The sequence below is a fragment of the Lampetra planeri genome, chromosome 13, assembly GCF_965212315.1.
Source record: "Lampetra planeri chromosome 13, kcLamPlan1.2.h2, whole genome shotgun sequence".
Classification (NCBI taxonomy): domain Eukaryota; kingdom Metazoa; phylum Chordata; class Hyperoartia; order Petromyzontiformes; family Petromyzontidae; genus Lampetra; species Lampetra planeri.
Window position 1 is genome coordinate 12,506,517 of NC_136119.1, and position 15,594 is coordinate 12,522,110.

The 15,594-nt window shown below is 53.7% G+C and overlaps 1 protein-coding gene across 3 annotated transcripts; it reads left to right on the top strand.

Annotated features, from left to right (window-relative positions):
* Positions 1–848: 848 nt before the first annotated feature.
* On the top strand, positions 849–14,471 carry PIGO (phosphatidylinositol glycan anchor biosynthesis class O). 3 transcript variants are annotated; one of them, XM_078600209.1, is made up of 12 exons: positions 849–924; positions 2,971–3,484; positions 4,056–4,199; positions 5,702–5,825; positions 6,543–6,702; positions 7,201–7,458; positions 7,852–9,239; positions 9,804–10,102; positions 10,501–10,707; positions 11,192–11,367; positions 11,832–11,902; positions 12,130–14,471. In XM_078600209.1, exons 2-12 carry the CDS (start codon positions 2,980–2,982, stop codon positions 12,257–12,259), a joined length of 3,462 nt encoding a protein of 1,153 aa, XP_078456335.1. In that variant the 5' UTR covers positions 849–924; positions 2,971–2,979; the 3' UTR covers positions 12,260–14,471. The 3 variants fall into 3 exon arrangements, with proteins under 3 accessions (XP_078456335.1, XP_078456336.1, XP_078456334.1); XM_078600210.1 differs by having other exon boundaries at positions 858–919; XM_078600208.1 differs by having other exon boundaries at positions 924–3,484.
* The last annotated feature ends 1,123 nt before the right edge of the window (positions 14,472–15,594 follow it).

Here is a 15,594-nt window from a genome sequence, read left to right on the forward strand (position 1 = left end):
GGGATGGTGGGGAGTGAAGGGAGAAGAGTGGGGGCTGGGGGTGGAATGAGGGGGGTGGTGGGAAGTGAGGGGAGAAGGGTGGGGGCTGGGGTGAGGGGGATGGTGGGGAGTGAAGGGAGAAGGGTGGGGGCTGGGGGTGGGGTGAGGGGGGTGAGGGAGAGTGAGGGGAGAAGGGTGGGGGCTGGGGTGAGGGGGATGGTGGGGAGTGAAGGGAGAAGAGTGGGGGCTGGGGGTGGAATGAGGGGGGTGGTGGGAAGTGAGGGGAGAAGGGTGGGGGCTGGGGTGAGGGGGATGGTGGGGAGTGAAGGGAGAAGGGTGGGGACTGGGGGTGGGGTGAGGGGGAGTGAAGGGAGAAGAGTGGGGGCTGGGGGTGGGGGGGAGAAGGGTGGGGGCATGGGGGTGAGAGGTGGTGGGCGGAGCTTGGCCATGTCAATCAAACAGAATCGGAAAATGTATTTGCTGTTACCCAGCGTAACAAACGCCGATCTAAACTCATCCCTGTCAACCCCTTATCAGTGCCCTACCTTATTACAGACACATTCAGAACGTATTGGTCACCCCGTGCCCCTTATACATCTCGACACAAGGGAGCAACACAAACAAATAGATTTGTTTTTGCCCGTATTGAAACGGCTGTACAGTACAAGAATAGGGATTAAACCGTATGGTTTGACAGGTATGCTCAACAAACATAAAAAAACCGGTTACAAATGCGGCTTTCATCGATACACATTTCTAGATGGTAACCGGTTTTCCCTCAGTTTTGCACTTGCGGTTACGGGCAATGCAAAAAAACCCACCAATTAAAAATATATAAACACCGATCTGAAGGTAAAAACAACCTCTGATCTGGCATGGGCCGCTCGCTCCACATTTCGTCTCGGGAAGCCGCCGCCGCTGCAGCCTTCGCGCCGGAGCGGTGATGTACACAGCTCCTCGTGTCCTTGTCCTTCTTGTCATTGTTGTTGTTATTAACATCTCGTCGTCGTCGTCGTCGTGTTGTGCAAAGACAAGAATCCCCCCCCCCGTGAAGCCACCTTCATCAGACTGTTGGGGCGGGTGCTGTTAGCGAGTTGCAATCCTGTGAAGGCCGCCACTGTGGTACACGAGGAAGGGTGGCCAGCACCACGCCCGACCGCCTTTGTCTCTCCCCCAGGGGCGATGTTTACTACACACCGCGCCGGGTACTCGTTTGAGGCTGAGTCGACCTAGGGGAGGGAGGCCCCAGAACCGGTTCATATAAAGTCCAGCGCCGGTGTCGGGATTCGTAGCGCAGCGCGCTCACCGCTACCATCACCGCTTCCCACAAACACACAGACACACACAGACACACTGACACATAGAGACACTGACTAACACACGGACACACACACAGACACTGACTAACACACAGACACTGACAAAAAAACAGACACTGACTAACACACAGACACTGACTAACATATAGACACTGACTAACATATAGACACATACAGACACTGACTAACACACGGACACACAGACACTGACTAACACACAGACACATACAGACACTGACTAACACACGGACACACAGACACTCACAGACACTGACTAACACACAGACACAGACTAACACACAGACACTGACTAACATACAGACACATACAGAAACACTGACTAACACACAGACTGACACACACAGACTAATACACAGACACTGACTAACACACTGACTAACACACAGACACATACAGACACATACAGACACTAACTAACACACAGACACACAGACACTGACACACACACAGACACAGACTAACACACACACAGACACAGACTAACACACACACAGACAAAGACTAACACACACACAGACTAACACACACACAGACACTGACTAACGCAGTATAAATGTGTCATTAAACCCGCCACCACCCGACAGCCAATTAGTAAGGTCTGTCACTTAAATAAAACATGCCAATAGTGCTGTTGCTTGCATGGTCGGGTTCACACTGCTGTGGCTTGTCTGTCGAATTTTACATTTCTGGACGAGAGGTGTGCATCGGCCTCCCAACACGACTGCTCTTACACCACTGCCAACACCACTCCCTCTTGATACAACTACCGCAAGGGAGCAGCATCTATTTTGTCATCTTGGCTTTGCTCCCTAACTTCAACAACCCGTACTGACCAGCGTGGTGAAGTATGGTCAAACACGCTCCACAGAAGATGAAGGAGCATTGACTGTTAAGTGAGGGTGAACTGCATTAGAGCATCGTATTAGGTAACGTTGGTACGAGGTGCAGAAAAGAGAGGGTCGATTGGTAAGTTTAGCTGGGAGTGAGGAATGAAAGAACATCTGTTAAGAATTTGCAGCCAGTTGGGGAATGCAAATATTGAATACCTTTTACAAAACTTGATTCTCGTAAATGGACTTGGAGGAGCTCAAATGGTGAAATCAGGAATGCGATTGCCTTGATTCGAATCGACAAACCCCAGATTGTCAAGAGACGTCTCTGCCCAGAACAAATGTAGCACAGGAAGCGATCTCAGTCGGGGAGAGACGAGTTTCACTCTAAAATAGCCAAATAGAGGTCAAGCAGGTTAAACGTGAAGGCGCGATAACATAAAAACATCCAGCTCACAAAGTGTCCGAGTTATCACAACTTTGAACTTTACTGGAATTATTTATTCAAACCCTCCATTGGTTTTTACTTTTCTTTAACTTTGTAAATCTTTAACTAGTACAGTAGATTAATGTTTAACAAATCACGTGCGCTGTGTTATTTTGACATTGTAGGAAAAGGTGGCGCAGTGGTTGCCACATTGTAACAGTACTTCATATCATGGGAATAGTCGGCACTGGGGAGACGAAGGTAGCCTGGCGTTGTGGCGGCCACACCACCCTATCGTGCGCAGTGCTGGCCTTCTTGATAGGTACTCGCAACACCTGCGCCAGCAGCACTGTGTAGGCTACAAGGCGGATCTTTGTGTGTTTTTTTGCTGCAGTGTGAGACCATGGGGAGATGGGGCTGCCTGGGCCTGCTGGCTTGGCTCTGTCTCCTCTACTGCACGGGCCTGTGGGTCTTCACGCGCGGCTTCCTGCTCAACCGCTCCGAGATCGTCCGCAACAGCTCGTGCGCCGACTTTCCCGCCCCGCCTGGCCTTCCCACACCGCCGGGCTCCGCCACCCCGAACCGGAGCTGCTGGTCGGTGCCCGCGCGCTACCGCCGCGCCGTGCTGGTCGTCATCGACGCGCTGCGCCTCGACTTCGCCACGTACGACGCGGCGAGGAGCGAGCCCAAGCCGTACGAGAACCGCCTGCCCGCGCTGCACGCCGCGCTGCAAGCGACGCCTCGGCACGCGCGCCTCTTCCGCTTCCGTGCCGACCCCCCCACCACCACGATGCAGCGCCTCAAGGCCCTGGCCACGGGCGGGCTGCCCACCTTCATCGACGTGTCGAGCAACTTTGCGTCGGCGCGCGTGGAAGAGGACAACCTCGTCGGGCAGCTCGTCTCCGCCGGTCAGTGGCGCAGCGTCGGGTGGGAGGGGAGGCACTGGAGTGGACTGAGCCCCTCTCCACCCCCCTTCTGAAAGCAACATTGGAGATATAAAGAAAAAAAAACACAAGTGGAGAAAGTATTCGGTGGTAGAATATAGGTTAACTCTTTGGAATGGCCTGCGTATTAAGATGAAAGCAGAGTGCTCGAAAGGACAGAGATGATAATGCTCTTTCGGTGTTGGGAATATCTCTCGGGGAAACGAAGAGGAATTAAGAAGAAGAAGAATGTTCGTGGTAGATATACTAATATCGACCATGTTGAGAGACAAGACACAATGAGAAGGTTCTATGGAGAGGCCACCAATGCAGGGCAGGAGTAAAGGGAGACCGAGCGATAGAGGGATGTGGTGGAATTAAATATGAAGACAGTGAGTGTGCCTAGGGAAGGCTCAAATTAGTAGCACAGTCCAAGATAGGTCCTAGGGCACTCAATTAGAAGCTGTCGTTGAGCACAGAGCATAAACTTGCCTGTGCCCACCGGAGGCCATGTTTGAATTGTAACGCCGTGACGTGGGTTTGCTGTGCGGTGCAGGCAGGAAGCTGGTGTTCCTGGGGGATGACACGTGGATGGGGCTGTTCCCCACGCATTTCCACCGAGCCTTTCCCTTCCCGTCGCTCAACGTGCGCGACCTGCACTCTGTGGACGATGGCATCTTGCAGCACCTCCACAGCGAGGGTGAGAGTCCGTGTATAATGTATACAGAGCAATGGTACAAATTATTGTTCGACTTTAAGCTCTGGTTCTGCACCTCCGAATTGTTGATTGAACAATGCGTCCGATTCATTATGAATTGTGCATTGGTATCCACGGACGAAATGCACCTTACAAATGCAAATTATAATTGTTATTTTTCATTTAGAAGCGCCATTTGGGTGTGATATTGAATACTCAAACCTCGTGCCTTTTCAGGGGATGCTATATTTCACTCGGGATGGAATGTGATTTCACACCGTTTAGTATGTGATGATAGATTCATCAAAGTTATGCCTCCGAGTGGTAGTGCCTTCTCAGATTCGTTTATTTTGATAAGATAACCATAAACGTTTGTATAAACAGATTTTTATTTTTCAAATCTCGTAGAACAAACACCACAATCAACTCTTGTCAATGAAGATATCAGGGGACATTCAACATTTCTCAGCAGTTGGCATGATTTGCTGATGCCTTGCAAAAAATACCGAGTTCCAGTTGGAATTGAACCACACACCTCATACTGGTAATGACAAAGCATACCCATACTAATAATTATTGCAAAATTATAAGTTACATTTTGCAACGTTTCATGTCTGGTGAGCCTCATGGCATGGTTGGCTACATACGGTGCGAAGGAAGTTTTAACATACATGCGTAAGACATGGTAGGTGGAAATCACATTCTTCGTGCCTTTATAATTGTTATTTTGTAGAAGCGGGAAAAGCCTCCGCATAACAGTAGCTTATCCTCCGATGCCATCATCAACTCTTTTCAAACACCCTGAAAGCCCCCTTCTAATTTAATGTTTCCGTCACCAGGAAGTAAGGAAAGGCACTTGCGTGATTATACCCTTTCAACTCGGGTGGTTCTGACGGATCCTGTTGTCCTTATTAATGCTTCAATAATTAATGAACATAAACTAATTGCACAATTAACGTTAATCATGAATTGAGCAATGCGGTCCGAGCTCCCACCACAAGTTGTCATTCAGTGCAGGGGTAGTAGCACAACTAAATTGACGTTTATCCTGTGGCAAATTATATTGTTCAATTTTACGTGACATTTATATCACCATGGACTTTCAACGATTCACACTAAAATACCACCAATTATCTTAGTTGAAAATGATAAGAATAACAGGTTACTTGAAAGCTAAAACCAAAACGCATTCACCATTTACCTGCGTAGAATGTGGAATGGAGGTGAGGACATAGACTGCATCGTCGGTTTTTATTAAGTAATCAGCTTATTTGCCCACGTGTTTACGGTCGTGTGTACAACGAATCGCCGACCTTCCTCGATGAGTGAGGAGCAGCTCACAGTGCTACGAGTGCACGTAAAAGGCGTGAATGACACGCTTAATCTGTGGAAAATATGCTCATGGAAAGTTGAAAATTAACTAAACTGTTATAATTTCATGCAAGCAAATGCAACATGGTTTGTCCATGTGTTGTCTCCGTGTGCGCGCGCGCCTGCCTGCACAGTGGCCAAGAGCGACTGGGACGTGATCATCGCCCACTTCCTGGGCGTTGACCACGTTGGCCACCGCCTGGGGCCGCTACACCCGGCCATGTCTGACAAGCTGTCGCAGATGAATGAGGTGCTCAGGTTAGGACACCTTGCTCGCCCGCTCGCCCACCGGTCTGCCCAGCAGCTTGCCCACACGCCTGCTTTTCTTGCCACCTGGTTTTCCTGCTACCTTTCCAGCCTGCTCGCCAAACCACCCTCCACGCCTTCCGGCATGGCCCGTTCACGTGCTGCCTCACTCATTCTCCCGCTCGCCCGCCGGCTCGCCGCTCTCTCCTCTGCGTGCGGAGACAGACGCTCCTTTGCGTTACGCATGAGAGCACGCTTGTGTGAGGTACCAGTTCGTTTTGGTTTGTTAAGCCCTCGTAGTATTGCTGACAGGACCGTTGCGTGTAACAGCTCCATCCTAGCTGTAAGGTTGGCACGTTTGTATTGCATGGAAGGTATGTGTGTAATTGTGGGTAGCGGTGGTTTAGCGGTTAGCTTGCTGTACTTTAAACCTGGCGTCCCGAGTTTGGTTCCTGCTCACGGCCAACACCAATGACGATTATCTGTACCGATCCTGGGCCTCCCCTAGGTCGACTTAGCCTCTAATGAGTACCGAGTGCGGAGTGTAAGCATCGCCACTCGAGAGACAAAGGCGGCCGGGTGTGGTGCTGGCCACCCACCCCCTCAGTACCGTTCCGGCCTTCATAGGTGCTCGCTAACAGCACTTGCCCCAACAGTATGTTATGGATGGCTATACGGGGGATCATTATATTTGTTGCATTCTCCCGCTTCCCCTCTCCCCCGCTGCAGTAACCTGCTGCGAGAGCTGCCGGAGGACGCGGTGCTGCTGGTGATGGGCGACCACGGCATGACGGAGACGGGCGACCACGGCGGGGAGAGCGAGCGCGAGACCAGCGCCGCCCTCTTCGTCTACAGCCCCATCCCCGTGTTCAAGGGGGCACAGCCACGGGTGCGCCCGTCGCACTGCCTCGTAACCCGAGGGCACGAGGGTTTAATACAAAAATAAATCAATCTCAGTTTCAAAGTTGACATTCGAGGCGCAGAGCAGAAGTACACGCGAGGAAGGATATTCCGAGCAGCTGAAATCGGCTGGTGGCCAGTCGCGTGACTGTGAGAGTTGGAAACAGCCTGGGCAGAACTTCATCCCGACAGTGGATCATCACGGCGGACGTTCAAGATGGTTTGGATTGAGTAAACAAATAGGAGGCATTCTTTTCAAAGTATCGCTCGTAGGTTGTGCTGCTTCACATAGATGGTAAACCCTGCTTTATAAAGGGTAACAAACAAATGTCACTTTTAAAGCAAGATGTTTTCATCAAGACTTGTGGTTACTTGTGGCTAGTTTGGCACTACATTTGAAAAACAAAAATCAGATTTCACACATTCGTGAAATAAATATGTAATCTATTTCACTCATTCATTACCGATGGATGCTGTGCGTGCACAGGAGCCAAGGACCGTGTTCCAGACGGACCTGGTACCTAGCCTGGCGCTGCTGCTAGGCGTGCCCATTCCCTACAGCAACCTGGGCCAAGTCATCCCAGAAATGTTTGGAGGCGAGGATGATGAGGAGGAGGAGGGTGACGGCGGCCTTCCCAGGGAGGGTGAGCCCATTCCTGCGGACGGCGAGAGTGTGGAGCGAGAGGAATCAGAGTTGGCTCAGCTGCCGATGCATCTACAGGCGCTGCACCTGAATGCACAGCAGGTACGTCACGGAATTTGGATTAGAGGCTTTGCTGCCTCTTCACCGCTGTATAACCGAGCTGCGCCAGGACCATCTCGAAGTCAGCCCAGCGCCGGTCCGTGACCTCCGGATTGTTTTTCCATTTCAGAAGCCGAGCCGTGCACCAATGTCATATGCAATCAATGTTTCATGAACTATTAACGACTGTTCCCTCCACATTCAGAAACATAGGTTTAGAGTATTTGGCTGCTTGAATTGTCCACGTGATGACAAGCCACTTCGTTGGCTTATCATCACATCTGAAAAGAGCTATACAGCTCAGTGGGCCTTACCTGGTAAAATAAAAAAAATAGATTAATAGTTTAGTTTAGCTGTCGGCTGGTGCTCACATCGCTGCGTGCGTCTCGTTTCCAGGTGCAGCGCTTCCTCGACTCGTACGCGGCGCTGTCCGACGACCTTCCGCCGGACGGCCTGCACGCCCTGCGTCGCCGCTTCTCCGAGGCCGCGGCCGCATACGATTCGCTGGCGTCGTCCCCGAGCCCCGGCCTCCGTGCCACCGCCGCCACCGCGCGTGACGTCGAGGCGAAGCTGCGCCGCCACTTGAGCGGCGTGCGCAACCTGTGCGTGGCGTCGTGGGCCCGCTTCAGCGTCCCCGCCATGTTCGCCGGCGTCGCGCTGCTGCTCTGCGCCTGCGTGGCGAGCGCCGCCCTGAGCCGGGCCGCGCCGCGAGAAGGGCTCCCTGGGGTCGTCGCCACGGCGGCGCTGGTGGGAGCGCCGGCGGGGGCGGCGGTCGCCGCCTTCGCCGCGGCGGCGTCCGGGACGAAGGCCGAGTTGTGCCTGGCCACGCTGTGCGGCGCCAGCGTAGCCTCCTTGCTGGCTTTCGTCAAGGAATGTCTGGGGACCCCGCCGACTCCGGCTCCCGCCGGTCCGCAAGAGGCCGGCGGCAAGGACTCCGGCGTGGGCGCGAGTGTCACGGCCGTGATCGCGAGCAGCGGCTGCCTCGCGCTGCGCTTCTTGGCGCCGTTCTCAAACAGCTACTTGATCCAGGAGAGCCAGGTGCTGCCCTTTCTCCTCCAGTCAGTGGCTGTGTGGTCCTTGCTGAGCTTCAAGTGGTCGGGGACCCTGACCCTGTCTCTTCCGGCCGGCGGCGGAGAAGCGTCGAAGTCCGCTCAGCAGCAGCAGGCCGTAGCCGGCAGCCCCGCGCTGCGCCGCCAACAGAGCTGGTACATCGTGGCACTGACGCTGGGTCTGCTGTGTTGCTCGCGCCTCGCCCTGACGCTGCGCGTGTGCCGTGACGAGCTCACGAGCTGCGAGCCTTCGACGCTGCTCGTGCCGCCACCGCCGCGGCAGCCGGGCCGCTCGCGTGCCGACGGCCTCCCGCTGGCGCTGGCCGCCGCGTCCCTCGTCGGCGTGTGGGCGTTGACGCGGGCCGCGCTCCGCCACCTGGGCAACCTGAACGATCTGCTGTCGCCACCCACGCTGCTGGTGCGCCTGGGCCAGCCCGTGGCGCTGCTGTGCGTGTGCTGCCACTGGGCGTTGGCGCTGCTCCCCGAGCGCGGGCGCCAGGCGTCACCCGTCCCCGAGTGGGCGCAGGAAGCGTTCCCGCGCGCCGTGTACGGCGTCGTGGCGCTGGGGCTGCTGCTGCTGCTGTGGCGGCCGCTGGCCGTGTACGTGAAGCGCCGTCGGGGCAACGCCGCCACCGCCGCCGGTGGCTCCGGCGACGCGGTCCCGTTCGTCGACTCGCTAGGGGGGTTCGCGCACCCCGAGGAGAGGCTCAGACACGTCATCCCACAGATATACAGGTGCCTGACAGACAGGACAGCATTGTGATCTTTATATTTCCTACAATTTGTTTCCCTCTAGCCCAGGGGTCGGCAACCACAATAACAAGAAGAATTTTTATTTTCAAGAGCCGCATTGCACGTAAATATGAGATGGTGGTCCTCCTTACCGATGTGGGCCCCATGATAACCGCAATGCTTTGCGCTCCAATGCAAGAGAAGCAGCGAGAGAAAGAGCATCTGGGCACCACAGTGGAAAGATGTTAACTACCTCGCCTGGTATAGAGGTCTTGGGTTCGATCCCGACCTTGACGCCCGCTGTATATTTGGAGTTTGCACGTTCTCCCCGTGGTTGCGTGGATTTTTGTCCGGGTCCTCCAGTTTTCCCCTTCTACATTTAGAATGAACATGCCTTCAGAGTATTTGGCTGCTGCTATAAATCTCCACGTGATAAGCCACTTTGTTGAGCTGTCATTTGTGATAGCCAGGTCACTTTGGAAAAAGAGCTACATAGCTCAGTGGGCTTTACCTGGTAAAATAAAGTTTAGTTCATCTGGGTCTGCCCCCACCCCCCCCCTCACCAAGGCACGTGTCGCGCTCGCTCGACGTCCAGCTGAGTGCGACGACGACGCCAGCGGCACCAGCAGCAGCCGGTGCGGACGAGGGCGGCGGCGGCGGCCACAGCGTAGCGGCGTTCGGCCTGGGCTCGGCGTACACCGCCACGCTGCTCGTGCTGCTCACGTGCCTGGGCCTGCTGCTTGCCATGCTGCACCAGCCCGGCGCCGTGCCCTCCTTCCTGCTGCTCTTTGTGCAGGCGGCGCTCATGCTGGAGCGCCGCGCGGCCGCCGTGAGCCTGCACGCGTCGCCAGCGGGGGACGGCGCAGGTGATGTCACGCGACGTGGCAAGGCACCCCTCGGCAGCGGTGCATCCGCTGTGGGTGCGAGGAGATGTTTGGGTACCCCCGGGATGTTTAGATTTGGCTCGGAGGCATCCGCAATATTTTTTATGAGAATCGTATTTGTTACCCCCTTCAACAAGCGGACGCAAATGCTGCATATATTGATGTCGGAACCTTTAAATAAACAGTCACGCAATCAGTGGCCTCTTCACTAATTGGGAGTGCAGTAGGATTTCAAAGTGGGGGGGAACTTCTGAGATCCCATCTGTTATAGAACCACTGATATACCTTGTTAAAAACATAACCCACGCTAGCTTTATTGTAACACCCACAATCTGCTTGCACCGCACCGTCTCCCGTGGTGTTCACCGCTCAACCCCCAGGAGGGCTGCTGTGCGTGCCGCTGCCCGATGTGGCCATGTGGTCGCTGGCCGCCTGCCAGTTCTTCTACGCCACGGGCCACCTGCCCACCTTCCCCGCGCTGCAGTGGAACGCGGCCTTCGTCGGCTTCCACGGAGGCCACGGCGGGCACGTGCTGCCCGCCCTCCTCGTGGGACTCAACACCTACGCGTCTCACGCGCTCTTCGCGGGTACGCCTGCATCCCACCCCCCCACCCCCCACCCCCCACCCCCCCCCACCCCCACCCCCCACCCCCCACCCAACCTCGCACGCGCCACCTGGGCAGGCCACGCTACCGCATCGGTGACATGCAGCTAGGTTTCACCACGGCAGGTGATTGAGAAAAGTGAAGCTTTGTGCTCTGGGGTGCATGGAGTCGTGCGACCTAACGCGAGTGAAAACCTGATATGCCGTGGGCTTCTCTTAACTGCCAAAAATCATTTGCAGTGACGGCGAGTTACGTCCTTTAAAGTGACTTGTTGATCCATGGTCGTAAAATGATCAGCGCTTTGTGGGAAATAATAAGTGGTTGCTCTTTGGAGAAACTGCCATAGGTATGTGGCTTTTCCACCACCGGTTCAGTGCTGCCTACAGAGATCAATGCTGTCCGACATTGGTTTAAAGCGTCGAAACAATACGACTTAAAAAACCGCGGTTGCCGTCGCCGCTCCCAGCCGGACTGCCGCTGCTGCTCACGTGGCCGTTTGCGCGCGAGGCCGGCGCGGCGCGGAGAAGCCCGGCGGACGAGGGCGCCACGGGGATGGAGATGCGACTGCACAGCCACCCCACGCTGCTGCACGGGGCCCTGCTGCGCCTGGGCGCCACCTACCTGCTGCTCGTCGGGCTGCAGGTGACGCACGTGGGGGCCCTCCCCCCTTCCAGCTGCACCGGGGGTCAGCAACCTACGGCTCTTTGAGGACGGCTTCGTGTGACGTTATTCACGTGCATTGGCGGCTCTTGAAATATTCAGTTTTTTTTTTACCGAATTCGAACAATATGGCTCTTCTTGTTATTTTCGTTGCCGATCCCCTGAGCTCCACACCGACCGCACGATCAGAGTCATGGCACCAACCCATGGACGGATCCATGGGTTGTACGTAGCTCATCCTATAGGCCCCGTGCCTTTCCTTCGATGGTCTCCAGCCCCTTCCTTTTTAAACTGCATTTACATTATCAACAAAGAAGATGAAGCGTGGCAGAAGCAGGGATACACGGGTGCTCCGCGGCCGGCAGGAGCGAGTGGATCTCGAGGAAGAGTGACTGACGAGTTGTTAACTTCACCCTCGTGCCGTGTGTCGTCCGGTCTGCGAGCAGCTCACGGCAAGCGTCTGCGCCGCTGCAGTGCTTCGCCGCCACCTCATGGTCTGGGGGATCTTCGCTCCCAAGTAATTGCTCGCATGCAGCATTCATAATACGCAGCACATATGGGTTTACAGAAAATGTACATTTTCTGACTTTTAAGTAACACTCGACTGCCTGTCCTCATCAGGCCATCTCGCTAAAAGTGACTGGGAACGTGCGTCTGCGTATGTGCGTGAGCGTGCGTGTGTGCACGTGTGTGTGTGCACGTGTGTGTGTGCACGTGTGTGTGCACGTGTGCGTGTGGCTGTAGGTTCCTGTTCGAGGCCGTGGGCTTCGTAGTGAACGGCGCGTGTCTGCTGCTCGGCGTCGCGTTTGTGCTTCGCGTGGACGCCGCCGTCGCCGCATTCTTCCGCCGGCTCTGCCAGGCGCTGCCGTACTAGTGGGGCAGGAGGAGGGGTGGGACGACGGTCGGCAGGCTTGAAACAACGACAACCGTGAGCAGTGGAGTCTGTCAAAGCGGGGAGGGAGGCCGGGTGGAGAAGAGCGATTTGGGTTTATATGGAGGACCCAAAATGCGCGGAAGGAGGCCATGGAGGTGATGGGAGTGAGCATTGTCCTCACGCTTTTGCAGAGCAAATGCCAAATCTATGGAGAAGACCATCAGTAGGTCCATAGGTGTACGGTTACCTGCAATGAAGCCCGACATGCAATTGCTGAAACAGTGACGGTGAGCCACCGTGAACTCAATAATTCAACGACGCAAATCCACCGCACATCAGCCGAAGCCATTCCCCCGGCTAACTCATCGTGGCTTCGACTTGGGAGTGTTGCGATTCTTCGAGCCATACGAAAGAGTAAGAAGGGGAGACCCCATACTCCGTCGAACACGACCCGTCTACACGCCGGGCAGGGAACGCGCGTCTTCGCTGGTTAAGTTTCGCCACTCTTGGACATCACAAGTTCGTGTGCCGATGCCGCGGATGTGGGGAGGTGCCAGTGGAGCATCCAGCTGCGAGTGCCAACCACAGACCTCGTCTGCAACCCACAGCGATGTGTCACAAACACCGATGTTTTCACAAGCACGAGCATTTAAAGTCTCGGAGCACCGAGGCCCCCCCCCCCCCCCCCGATTGTGAGCAGTTCATCCCTTGTGCCTGGTAAGGCGTGGGAAGGAACAGACAGTGGTGAGACGGGTCGTGTACACGACAGCAGCGGTAGCGGGAGCAGAGGGCATCGCGGAATTCGATTGCCGCCTCTCCCAGGCGGTTCATTTGCCGCGCTCACACCGTTTCTCCCGTTGGCAACGCGCGACGTGCTAATATCACAAGACATTCCGACAACCGTTTCCGGAGGCTACTCTTCGTATCATAACTTAATGAACAATGAATATGCAGTATCGTTTATTTTCTTTTTTATAAGCATATGAATTTATATAACAACAAATCAGGTTTTCATAAATATCTAATTTGCAAAGAAATATCAAATATTTACATTTAAGGCAGACTCGTTGCGAATTGAAGAGTTCATTAGCCAACTGTTCAGTAGTTCAGGAGCCAACTGCACTGAAAGTTAAAGAAAAACAGCATGAGCTTCATTGATTTTCCTTCAAAGACTCCTCCTGTCACGACGAGGGCACCACTTAGTGGATTAAGGGAGAGGAGAATTGGCTCCCTGGGCTTGTAGAGACCGACCAATGGAGAGCGCACACAGCCCACGCTGGAGATGTTCCTATGCAAAGCCAACGAACTGGATGGTCTGCTTAGAACAGTGACACGCGAGACCACGGGCAGCCAACGAATAAATACGTCTTAACCCTTTAACGCAGATTTGACCTGGTCAACTTCTGGCTGGAATCCCCTCCCCAAAACAACGACGCCTGCCGCGCGCCGCTCCTTTGAGAGATGCCGTTGCGCGAATCCAATCTCGCATTGCACGGCAACAGGTACCGAACACCCGAATGGATTGGCAGCCTTGCAGCCGTCCCACCGTGTTCTTGGGTGGAAGATCTCGACAGGGTCCAGTGATCGCTCTGTAGTGTACGCCTGGCGTGGGGAAACCTACGCCCCGCAACTTTGTTTCACGTGACCAGTGGTCGCAACGTTGCACGTATCCGTCATTGCAAGCGTCTTGGCCGCACCAATTGGTTGCGAGAGTTGAGGATATGTTCGACCCGTGTCTATAATTTTTGTGTGCTCAGTCACGACTGTCACTGCGAGTGTCCTCTTGCAGTGACAGGTGTGTGTGGCCCGCCAAAGAGATTTGAATGTTTGGCCCTCTGTAAGGAAGCTGTTGTCCACCCCTGGCTCTCTGAGTGTTATGCATTGGGAAGATGGATTGTGTTGGTCTCTGACCTGTGAAGGACACAAACCTTTTGCATGTATGTGCCATCGATTTTTTTTTAAAATTCGTTCTGGTGTTGTTTTTTTTGTAAGCAAATATTTATTTGAAATTTTTCAACTTGAAATGCAGCTCGGTCTGGGTTTTTTTTAATTGAGGATTTGCCTTTAAGATTGTCGCTACACTGCACAAGACTTGTACGCGTTGTACGTTTATACTTGAATTTAATATATCAACATTGATGGTGTAAAAACTAAAACAACCCATCTGTATGTTCAGTGATTACATTTCAATAAAAAGATAAATTCCCTGGTACATGGTTGAAGTCCTCCCTCTGTATGCAGAATCGTTTTTTTGCGTGTGTCATTTTCTGAAATTCGCATTCACGTTGTATTTCGTGGACGTCAGGTTTTCCTTCGATTCCGTTCTAACGACATACGAATACGTCGTTGGAATGGAACCGTAAGAAAAAAATAAATAACTATCAGTACAGAGGCTCCCACAAGGCCAAGCGGGAGGACGTGTAGCACGGTTTGGTGGCAGCTATCAGTGCGGTGGTGTCACTACAGTTGTCTGCGGTGAGTAACATATCTTAAACAATGGCACTGCGCATCTCTAAATAAAATTAACTCAACCGCTTGCGAGTTTCGGAGATCCAGCGGTGAACGGGACCCCACGCTGCAACTTGCAGACGTCTCAGAAAGGGTTAATTGGAGGTGAATTTGAGCTTTGTTTCAGCTCCCGCCCCTTCTTGCTTGTGTCCGATCTTTCATCTCGAGGCCCCGCTCCTACCTCTTGAGGCATTCGTGTGGACGAAGTCTGTCGAGGTGCGTGTTTTTTTTACGTGGGAGAAATCCAGATAATCCATACAAATGAGCGGACAACACGTACATGACATGTAACCAGCCTAATTGATGTACTGTATTCAAAAAGCACACCCAACTCCGCACGAAAAGTGTTTGTCGCACGATTTCCGTGTGAGTAAACTTGCGGTGCCGTCATCACGACAACCCCCCAAAATAAAGTCCGCTCCGTTCACAGCCTTGCACTCGTTTTGTTGCAGTTTATTTATTTACTTACGAACATTAACGTTGCAACCACGTGAACGATCATCGTCTCGAGTCAACCTCTAACCTCCAACCTCCACAAAGCGTTCAACGCGAAACATTCAGCTGACCTCTGGATGGGCACGACGTGCGATTGCGCCGTGCCGTACCGTGGCATTGCCGACCGCCGTACAAGGAGTTTTGAGAATGGGCCGTTATAATTGCGCAAACGCTAACTGCAACTACCGTACTTGTCAAATCACCCATAACACAAACGCGTCCGTAGTGGTGTTTCGTCACAAGAGGTCGAAGGGTCACGCGAGGTCAGCGCGACATTTTTGTTAATATTCTCAAACGCGCTTTTTTATTTTCTTAAACCACACCCTCAAGTC